At 30.2% G+C, this 12011-nt stretch overlaps 1 protein-coding gene across 2 annotated transcripts; it reads left to right on the plus strand.

The window, feature by feature from the left end:
- The first annotated feature begins 1414 nt into the window (after positions 1 to 1414).
- LOC130956390 (eisosome protein SEG1) lies at positions 1415 to 4258 on the plus strand. Of its 2 annotated transcripts, none has more exons than XM_057883430.1 (8): positions 1415 to 1658; positions 1781 to 1845; positions 1946 to 2007; positions 2118 to 3086; positions 3188 to 3263; positions 3359 to 3448; positions 3550 to 3773; positions 3861 to 4258. In XM_057883430.1, the coding sequence occupies exons 1-8, from the start codon at positions 1505 to 1507 to the stop codon at positions 4120 to 4122; spliced, it is 1902 nt and encodes a 633-aa protein (XP_057739413.1). In that variant the 5' UTR covers positions 1415 to 1504; the 3' UTR covers positions 4123 to 4258. The 2 variants fall into 2 exon arrangements, with proteins under 2 accessions (XP_057739413.1, XP_057739414.1); XM_057883431.1 differs by having other exon boundaries at positions 3873 to 4258.
- The last annotated feature ends 7753 nt before the right edge of the window (positions 4259 to 12011 follow it).

The raw sequence follows: 12011 nt of genomic DNA on the forward strand, positions 1-12011 counted from the left end.
GCATTACTCGGTTACTCCCTTCAAACTTGAAAGGTGTGGTTGCAAAGAAACAAGAAGAAGACACGTCCTAACCGCCAACTAAGCCATTAAAGTGCATTAAATCGAACGTGAATGGAAGAAGGCAAGTAGCTGAGAATTAAAAGCCTAATTCAGTTTTAGAGCAGTTAGCTTTAAATGTAAGAAAAGAAGAAAATCACGATTGTGTTGAAAAAAAATTTGATTGTGGGATAAAATCTATCATTTGACCCCAAGGTCCATGTTCTACTAGTGTTGAAAAATTTAAGTGCTAAAGGCCTAAAACACCGAACCAAATTGACTTAACGCACAAACTCAATAAAGTTGACTTATCTTCAGTCCAGTGGGAGTGGGAAGTTCAAAAAAAATTATTTTATATCTATTAAATAAAAAAATTTAAAACATTTCACTAATAATAAGTTTATTATATACTCTTACAACACATGTTAGGTAAGTCCTATTTTTTTAAAGAGAAAAATATTGCAACTTTTAATTTGATATTAGCACTTATTTTTGTGTGTAATTTTTTAAATTAACTTTTATTACGGGAGAAATTTTTTATCAAGGAGGTGAGAATTTTATTCCTCCTATTGATATAATATTACTCTATACATGACTTTTTTGTTGTATTCTTTCATGAATATGTTAAAGTCTTAAAGATAGAAGTGGCATTAGTGTTGATATCCAATTCTTAATTTAGGAATAATATGTAATTAAAGAGCAACACTATTCATTGGAAAGTGATAATATCTATTCCATATTTATCTTATTGGAAAATGCATGAAAAATAAATAACATGTGGTGGTTATTTTACCTTTTTTTTTTCATTACAACTCTAACACATACTCTATTTAAGGGTTTATCAATTATCTCTAATAAAATCTGAACTCAAATGCAGCTTATTAAGAAATATCACGATAAATTACTCAATTAAAGCTTCAGCTGCGTGGTTATTTTAATTTTTTTTTGTTTCTTACGGTATTTTTTAATGAATTGCTGCATGTACAATACAAAATTCGAACCACATTTGTTTAAATGAATTATTGAAGTAATCACTAAACCAACCCAATTTTGTTGGTTATTTTAGCTAGTTATACCTGGGGAAATTTTTTTTACAAAAACCTCTCATTATACATGATCTTGGGCCACGATAAAATCAACATTATTATGGGCTATGATATGATGGGCCACATGATTTGGGTCATTCAGGAACCCAGCCCATTTAGTAAACCAAAAACAGGTTGTAATTCCGAAAAGACCCCATACCCATTACATACCGTTTATTCTTACCAGCCAACCAGGCTGTCGGAATCGTAACGGCTACTTTGATAGAACTAACGAATTTAAAAATGTGTCCTTTGAACCCCCTCACTTTTCACTACAAACCTTAATCGCTACTGTGTTCCTGTCTCCACATTACACGCTCGCTCTCTCTCTCTCTTGAAGAAGAAGAAGAATTGAAGTGAATTGAAAGATTATTTTTATTAGTATGGCGGAAATTCGGTCTTTGCCAGTGATTGAAGAAGATGAAACCATTGATGAAGACTTCTATGAGAAGATTCAAGCGCCAAAATTCGTTGACCTCACCGCACCCGATCCTCGCCTCCCCGACGAGGATCGCCACTGGTTCTGCATGCGTTTTGGTAATACTACACTCTCTTGAGGTTTTCTAAGTATTGAATTAGAAACTCTTCAGATCTCACTCTTTAGCTTCCTTAAACTAATTAACTAAAATTTATTGTAATTTTCTTGAATTGAAACTCAGGATGTGACCAAAAGCACGAAGAAGAGTTGGATTCTGAGGCAATTTACAAGGATTTTGTTCTTAGGGTTTGTTCTAGTTTCACCCTAGTTTGTTTAACTTGGTTATAATAATCAATGACTAATGAATATAAATAGTTAGGTTAAATGATTGTTGGGTTTTGATCAGGTTATGGCAGCTAGAAGTCCCAATGTCAAGCTTAGAAAAGCATTAAACAGAAGAGAAGCAAGGTAGCTCACAGAAAACATTATGTTGAACACTTTTCTTATTATTTTGGGGTTATTTTCTGTGCTTTATTTGTTGCTTTGAAGTGAAGCAATTTCTCAATTGTGTCTGGCAGTGAAAATTTGAAGTGTCCGCTTACAGCTCCGGCAAAGCCGAGGGTGTCAAGAATGGCCTTGATTTCCTCATTGTCACACAAGATGGCTGAAAATAAGGCCAAAGTTAATAAGCCTCTTGCAAAGGTTTCTGCTTCTGCTACACCAAATGCCAAAGTGAAACAATCACCTTCTGTGGCTAAGGCTTTGACTACTCCAAAGAATCAAAAGAAGAAAGTCTCCATTGTCGAACCATTCAGAACTGTTCAGAGCAAGAAAGCCTTGAGTGTTGCTGTGCCTAAGAGCAGAATGGTAGGCAAGGCTCTGGTGTTTCACTCACCAAAGAGGACAGTGAAGATCAAGAGTTCTGTGGAACTGAAAACACCGATGAGAGTGTTGTGTTCGGCAATGAAGAAGCTTGAACTCAATGGGGGGAAGAAGAATGGAGATGAATGTAACAACTCATTGCACATTTCTGCCTCAAGAAAGAAACTAAGGGGACGCGAGGTCAAAAGCCGTGTGTTTGATTTATTGTATTCTAATAACTGCAAGGGTCCGGAGACTAACACTGTGAAATGTATGAAGGAGAAGAGAGTAAAAGGCATGGAGAAATGCCAGGTTAATGTGCCCCATCAGGAAAATGAAATTGACTCAAGTGACATGGAGATAGATGAAAAATCAAGGGGTGGTTCACTGGAAAGATGCGCTGAATCAGAAACTTCTGGTGGTAGCAAACCAACAAGAGTAGAGAGTTCATCAGAAGCTTCGGTTACCACCACACTGTCAAATTCCACAGAAGAAGAAAAAAAGACCACTGAAGAGAGAAAACAGAGAGGGGTGAAAAGTAAACCAGTTTCAGAGAAGGGTGAAAACCCTGAAGCCACAAAGAGAAAGGATAAAGAGAAATCTGTTAACTTTGATGACAAAGAAAACCAGGCTGGTTTGACTGAATACGATGACAAGGAAAATGCCTCAGCCCCTGATGAGAACAGGTATGGAATTTGATTCTCTCTCAAAAAGGCAAAACAGTCTGCTGTATGTCTCTTGTTTATCTTCAGCTTCATTTGATCAATGAACTATTTGGTGACTGCAGAATAATGACGACAAATAATGATCCCAATAAGGTCAATCTTGGCAGCAAGACTGAGGATTCAAGGAACACAGACAAGGTATGGTCTAGTTTATAATTTCTTTCATGTTTTTAATATTTTCCCCTTCATTTATTGATTTGACTCTTGTCCCCATGGATATGACTTTGAAACAGAAGCATTCATCTATCACTACTAGTTCTCAAGTTGTTAAATACAGAAAACTAAAGCCTACAAATCCTAAGCCTTTTAAGCTGAGAACTGATGTAAGTAGTCTATGCTCAAGTTGGTACATTAGTCAACAGAGAAGCATATCAATAAATTATGTATGACTTGTGTGTTCTTTTTTTTTTTCCCTATGCTGCAGGAAAGAGGAATTCTTAAAGAAGCTAATTTGGATAAAAAGGTTCCCTCACAATTGAAAGAAACCACTACCAAAGGAGGCAACCTAATGAGAAAACATCAGATTGCAGCAACACAAAGTCCTGCTCCTAAACTTAAGAAACAAATTGATCCAGAAAATACACCTGGACATGGATACAAGTTAGCAAGACCCCAACTGATGCAGCTTAAAGCTGTTAAGCCTCCAAGGTAAGTAAACAGTTATCATATTCATAGTGTATCTATGTATGTTATTATGATTTTTTAGAATTGATCGATACAAGTGCCTTATTGCAGTGCTTTGAATAGGAAGAAAGGAAAGGTTGTCCTTGGAACGCCTTGTAAATTAAGTGTTATTCTTGAAAAGCCTTCAAACATTGCGAAGCCAAAGGACGCAGCAAAGCCACGTCAAAATGATGCTTCTTCACCTACAAGCAACGGTGCTGCTTCCAATTCGAAACCTTGTTCACGAGGAAGGAGGACTTTAACTGTTCCAAAGGAACCAAAGTTTCATAGTCTCCATGTACCAAGGAGCTGTACCATTAGGAATCCTACATAGGGGACTCCTATGGGGCCTTAGAGAGATTTGTTCAATATCATCATTGAATTTTTAGTGGCTTTGGTGTAATATTGAAGAAAAGGGTGAATGTGTGTTTTTGTTGTATCATCATTGATTTGTGTAATAATAGGATTCTTTACCGTACCAAAGTTACAATGATTTATGTAGAGCTCGTTTACTTTTTTTTTTTTTTTTACTTTTGAATTATAAAGAGTCACAAATAACGTTTTTGACACCATTTAAAAAAAAATTAACTTTTTCAAAAGTTAATTCACAGTTTTTTTAAAAAGTAGAAATATATAGCTTCTCCTTCTCGATAAATCATTCTATCACTTCCTTAAAAAGAATTAACTTCTTCAAAACAAAATATCTACTCTCATTTTTGGCTCTATGAAAATATTTACTATTTCGTTCCATACTCTTGGATTGTTTGGAGTTTTAAAACTCCTTTACATTATTAATATTATAATATACGTTGGTGCAATATCTTAAGGAGTATTCCATTAATGAAGTTTTTAATGTATATTAATAAGATTATTAAGCAATTAATACATTTTGTAAAACTACAAACATATTAATTATAACCTTTAAAATATATTTTTAATAAAATGACAATTATGATTATTATTCAGTTTTTTTTATAACTTACTATTAAAAATTTAACATGTTCTATTGGTTTAAAATTAGGGTAAAATATATAATTAAATCAAACTCAAAACAATATTATATAATTTACCCAAAAAGAAAAACGTTACATGGATCACCCAAGTGCATATTTCTATATAAATCGAATGAGATCCATTCGATTTATAAATTCTCATAATAAATCAAAGCTGATCAATTTGAATTAACAAAAAAAATGCAAATTGAATCGGTCAGAGTCGATTTATGCATGCACCCAATAAATCGAATCAGTTAGTTCGATTTATGCATGCAAGGTTTCGATTTTTGTTATCTAAAAATTTAAGATAAATAAAATAAATTTATAAAAAAACTTATAATAAAATATTAAAATTTTAATTTTTGTTATCTAAAAAATTAAGATAATAAAAATAAACATAAAAAAATTTATGTAGAATAACATGTAATATTGATATATTTAATAGGATAAAGTACTAAATTAGTCAGTGTTGAGTTAAGAAATTAACTAAATTAAATTAACAATGACAAACATATTTTTAGTGAGTTAATCACCCAATTAGTTTTGATTATTTCTGATTAAGTGATGCATGCTATAATTAGCAAACATAGCAGCAGCCCAATATGAAACAAAATGAATCTACTGGTGGGTCGTCTAAACAAAGGAAGCCAAAGAAATCAAAGCAAGAAATTCAGCTGGGTCGATTGGATCAAAGCCAACCTAAGCCCAATGTAATTCTCTCAAGCTAATCTCTCCAAGTGCTTGCTTCCAAAGCAACGTTCCTTTTTCAATTTGGATAGAAATCAGAGAAGAGAGAGAGAGTGCTTCGTTCCTAAGTCAATCATCAAAGAAGAAAGAAAGAGAAGGATTAAGCAAAAAGGTTGAGATCTAATCACCCAAATCAAACCATATCAAGTTAAAACAAAGGCTAAAGGTGATTAATTTCCTTTTACATGCATCTTATTTTCTTCCCTCCCTTTCCAACTCTCTCCTACTACATTTTGAGATATATGGAAAAAGTAATTTCTGAGACACATTGCTGTGAATCAAATGCCAAGATTGTTTCTTGGGGACCAAGTAGTATTTCAAGGATTCAAATGTGGGATTGTCATTGAAAACTTTTTTTCTTTGCTGTTCTGAGTCTTTTGGTTAAGAAAAATGGATCTGTTCCAAAATTTCAATTTGGGGATTAATGGAAGAAAGTGAACGGCTAAGTTGGTGAAGCACAAAACTCGAGGGTTGACTTGGAAGAAAGCATCTCAGCAACATACAAAGAGATACAAAAAGAAAAAAAATTGTTTCTGAAAAAGTAAGGAGAGTAAACCAAAGTTTGAAGTTCATGTTATGAGAGGTCTTCTTTGAGAGAGTTCATCAACTTGGACAGTACTTTCTATCAACGGAGAATTTCGCCATAATGGGGAACAAAATCAGAGTTAAGCAAATCTAGTTTATCGCATAGCAATAAAAGCTGTTGAAGCAATCAATCTCCTTCATGTTTTACAGATTGTAGTTTCATTTTTAATGTATATATTTCTGTAATTTTTTAAATGTGAAAAGGCATAAAAAGAGAGATCAAGTAAAAGCCAAAGAGTAATAAAAAGGCTGAGTGAGTGAAAGTCCTAGAGTGATTTTTAGATTTCTTTAGGTTGATTATTGTATCTTGTACCTGTGAGGTACCCTTTTCTTAGTTGGGTAAGCAATAAGAGTGAAGAATTAGGTAATAGCATAACCAAATCAAATTAGGTTAAAACTTGAGAGGGAAAGGATTGTGTCAATCATTTGGAATTGGTGTATGTAATACTTTAACTATAGTAGAAATTCCACCACTGTTGTGGTGGAGACTGGATGTAGGTTGTATTGCACAAGACAGCTGAACTAGGATACATGATAGTGTCAACTTCTCTCTTCCCTTCTCTGTTCTATTTTCTGCTATTCATGAGACAAAATGAAATTGTCTCATAAATTTTTTGCTGCTAAGTTCAAACAGATTCAGATTGAAAATTTGTAATTAAAGGGTTATTTCATTAAAGTAAAAAAAAGCCATAAATTCAACCACTCTTCTCTAAGCCTTCTACAACCTTCAGTTAGTCCCCTACATTTGGACGTAATCCTGTTTTGGTCCTTAAGATTTAAAGTGTCCTATTTAAATCCAAAGAAATTCATTTAGTTTCGATATAGTCGTGGGGTCAAAGTTAAATAATTAACGAAATATCCTACATGATGTAACACCTCGGATTTTTGAAAATTAAATAATTAGTTATTTATAATTTATTCTATTATATTAAAATTTTGTTTTAAGAAAATTATTTTTTAACAAAAATAATTAAATAAAAATTTATGATTATTAAAATTTAATTTAATTATAACTTATTTTATTAATTTAAATTATTTATTAAAAATTATTTTAATAAACAAAATTTATTTTTTTTTTCGGAAACTAAAGGAAAGAAAAGCCACAACGTGACTTATATATATATATATATATTCTTATTAGTTTTATCACAATGGTTTGAAACATGTACTCAATTAAGGTTGGTCTGAATGGCAAAGCAGCTTAAAAAGGTCTATTAAATATAACTAAAAATGATAAGTTGATAACATCCATAATTAATGTAAAGTGATAAATAACTTAGTAATAATGATAAAAAAATTTGTAAAATGATAAGACATAAAAATTTAAATAATTTATATATTAATATTCAGGAGATTATTTAAACTCTTAATTATTATTGAATATCTAATTGTTTATCCTTCGAAACCTTAGACAGAGTTGGAATTCTTATACTGTGTGATTATTAATGTATATTGGTGTTGTAATAAATAGGTATAGCTTTGAAAGAAACTTAGTAGAATATAATCAAATATATATGGCTTTTATTTTCTTGTTTTCTTTGTATACACTGGTATTTGGCAAATTGAAGTTGACAAGAATGGTTGGAGGGTCTTTGATAACTTAGTTAGTTCAATCTGTTTGAAATTGAAGTATTTGAAAGCACTCTATATAACAGCATTGATTAATTTCATACATGACTCTTGGTATTGTACTGATTCAGTATTCTATTTTTTTATTTTTTATAAATTTCATATTAAATCAATAGAAGTTCTTTTAATACTTTCTAAATTTTCAAATTTATTGAGTACTATATACATACTCTTATTAGTTTTATCGACAATGATTTGAAACATGTACTAAATTAAGGTTGGTCTTAATGGCAAGGCAGCACAAAGAGGTGTATTAAATAGAACTAAAAATGATAAGTTGATAACATGCATGATTAATATAAAGTGATAAATAACTTAGTAATAGTGATAAAAGATTTGTAGAATGATAAGACATAAAAACTTTGAAGATCAACAAGTTATTGGAGAAGTCCAAGGTTTGCTTGCTGGATATCTAGGAATATTAGCAGTTGATTGTAAGTTATTTTCAATCAATTTTTTAAAGTGATTAGAACCTTTAGGTATACTTTGATCTAAATTTGAAGAGTGTTTTAGTAACTTGTTGAAGGTATGTATTTGAAATATTTACTTTTATCAAATTCCTATTAATATTATCTATTGTTAATGATATCTTGTTATTTATATATAATTCTTTTTTCTAGCCAAAATTTCATTTCAAAATTTCCGAGGACATTGCAAAGCGATATTGCAAATTGAGCTTGGCAAAAAAGTGATCACAACATAGAATTAAATTATGGAATGAGTTCTATGATCCATGCATGAGTAAACAAGCAATTATTGATAATGTCCTAGTTGGTATAGACAGAAATCAATGGGCATCCTTTGTTCAGTATCGGTTTCTACCTTCTACAATGGTAACTTGCTAAATTTTTTAGGATATAATATTAATGCGTAATCACTTTTGTAATCTTCATTTTTCTTTTTTCATAGGAGATGTGTAAGAGAAACAAGGAAGTTCGCAAGAAACAAACAATTTTTCATACTGGTGGCTCGAAACCCATCTCAAGGAAAAGACATGAAATAGTATGAACCATCACTCAATTTTTGTTTTTACTAAATTATCATATGCTCTTTAACATTTTTTTATATTCCTTTGCATAGTTTTTAGAAACTGGACGAAAAATTAGCCATAGAGAAATGTACATAGAAACTTAAAAGAAGAAAGATGGGTCGTTTGTGACTCATGAAGCAAGGGATATAGCGATAAGTTGTACTTTTTGGTCTATTTTAGTAAAAAGTGTAACTTCAAAAACTGCCAAACTTTAATGTTATTTTGTTAAATTTTTGTTGTTTAAATCTCAACTGTAGGAACAAATTGAAGTACTTATGGCTCAAAATGAGAAAGATGAATCTGGACCATCCACAAATAATGCTATTGGCAAAGTGTTTGGAGAGGAGCATTCTAGTAGGGTGCGATGCATGGGAATGGGAGCAACACCTACTAATACTTTTAGAAATGCCAATCATCCTAGCTAGTTAGCTAATTCTTCAACTTCAATGTCATCTACTACCAATTACTCCCAAACTGATTTTAAACATTTAGAGTCTAAATTTGATGGAACATTGATGCATTCAAGACTTATTTTCTTGCTAAAGAAGGAAGAATTCATGTTGAACTTACTAGTATATTTGACTATGGAGCTCAGGTAAATTGCCTTCTCTTGTCGATTTTATGTTGCAGTAATAATTTTGAGGAAAAGTCTAGGGGACCAGCAGTTTTATTGAATTTTGGCCAGCATATAACCAGCAGAGAAAGGTGAGCCATTGGATGAAATCTCACACCAATCTCACACCATCAAATCATCATTGATGGCTAGTTGATGGCTAACAATCACAAAAATTGCTGGTCCTCTAGCATTGCTCTAATTTTGAATTGTCGTTATAGTGTCTTAGATGTGGCAATTTTTATGTTGACATTTCTGTTTTTAATTTATTTTAGGCTAATGATGTTGAGAACAAAACTATTACACCGACAATAGGAAGAACATCATCAGACGAAAGCAATGAAAATTATGAAGACATTGTTTAGTATTGCTTTAAAGATTGATTAGTTATTTATTGTTGCACATTTGTTAGGGTATTATGTTGCATTCTTTTACTAAACAAACTTATTCAAGTAGTGAACTCATTAATGGTAGTTATGAGTTTATATTATTTTAATTTATTTAATATTAAGGATTAGACATATAAAAATAGTGAGGATTGAGATATTATGTATTTTATTATAATATAAAAAAATTATTATTTATTTTAATGAGTTATATTTTAGATTTATACTTTAAAGAATTTTACTTTTATTAAATTTTGCATTCTAATTAATATTTTATAAAATAAGAAAAAATTATATATATCATAGTAAATCTTATTTTGGCGTTACATTATAAATTGTGGGAGTTCACAACTCCAACAAAATAAAAAATTGTTTTAAGTATAAGACATTTGCAGGAGTTTAAAACCCCCAGAACTTGAATCAAAACAATTGCAACATAGAACTATTGGAGGTCTTTAAAAACTGATGTAATTTAGTTGAAACTGCCGCAAACAGCGAAGGGTAAAAAACTGCCACAATTATGAGTTCAAAATAGCGTGGGTTCCAAAAAAACTCCCGTAACTTATTGCAGGACACCTAATTGCGTCATTTTACTAAACCGCCGTTACGCAATTTGCGGGCAGAACAAAAAAAACACCTCCCGCAAATTAGCGCCTTTTGTAGTGAATGAAAGTAATGTGATTAAGTATAATTTATTTAGATGTGATTAAAAATTAATTGAATATTATGTACAGTAAAAAATTGATATTATTAAAGGATAAAACTAAAATTTATTTCTATGTATCGTTTTTGTTTTCAACGTTTTCGTCCTATTTAAGTCCCTAACGTTTCAAAATCGTCTCAATTTTGTCCTGCCGTCAATTCTGTTAATGGATCCCTAACGGCAGGATAACATTGAGTCAATTTTGAAACGTTAAGGACTTAAATAGGACGATTGAAACGTTAGGACAACTTTGGGACTTACCCTAAACGTTGGGGACAAAATGATACTTTACTCTAAATTATAATATCAAATAAATAATTAAAATAAATAAAATTTAAAATAATTAATTAATTAAAATTTATAAACGAATTTAATAATTTTAATAACTTATATACCAATAGAACATGTTAAATTTTTAATAGTAAGTCATGAAAAAATAATCAATAATAATCATAATTATCATTTTGTTAAAAAAATATATTTTAGAGATTATAATTAATATATTTGTAATTTTGTAAGAATAATGCATTAATTGCTTAATAATTTTATCAATAAGCATTAAAAACTCCATTAATATAATCCCTTCTAAAATATTGTGCCAACATATATTATAATATTTATAATATAAAGGAATTTCAAAACTCCAAACAATACAGGAGTATTGTAACATCCACCATAATTTATCTGCCGAAAATATTGACCATCCACTATCATCTATTTTTAATATATAAAAGTAGATGGATAAATTTACCTATATTATTTTAAGACATCTTGCTCTTCCTACTAATGCTATGTTAGCAACATCGTTACTTGGCAAAATTTTAGAATCAACCACTAAATTTTTGGCAAATCAATTATTATTTTTAAATCAACAAAAAAATATATATACAAAAGAAACTAAAAAAAGACATTGAATTCATATCCTTATATTTATTATATCTTACCGTTATAAACAATACAATAAATTTATAACCACTAAATTTTTGTCAAATCAACTATTATTTCCAAATCAACAAAAAAAATATACAAAAGAAACTAAAAAAGACATTGAATATATATCTCTATATTTATTATATTTTACCGTTATAAGTAATACAATAAATTTATAACCTCAATAATTAATTTATTAATTTCTATAAATAACTCATTAAATATAATAAGCATCCATATTACAAATGATATAATAATATTATTAATCATAATAAATTTTACGTTACAAATATTCAAATTTCATACTATTTTGAACTATTTATACAAGTCTCTTATCACTATTTCTTCAAATAACGTCAAATTCAGCACAAAAAATTTATTTCCGAACTACACAACATCTCAAATTTACTTAATGAAACTTCATTCTTTATCAAAGTTCTCGTGGTTTGTCTATGGGGAACATTAACACCCACAAATGAAGAGAAAGTAAGAAACCTCTTTGCTTAGAAATGATTATATTAAATGAAAAGGAACAAAACAAATATATTTATTGTATTTTTAAATTGAATTTACGAAAAAATACTTTAATTATTTTTTTAATACTT

This window comes from Arachis stenosperma, chromosome 10 (assembly GCF_014773155.1).
Source record: "Arachis stenosperma cultivar V10309 chromosome 10, arast.V10309.gnm1.PFL2, whole genome shotgun sequence".
NCBI lineage: Eukaryota > Viridiplantae > Streptophyta > Magnoliopsida > Fabales > Fabaceae > Arachis > Arachis stenosperma.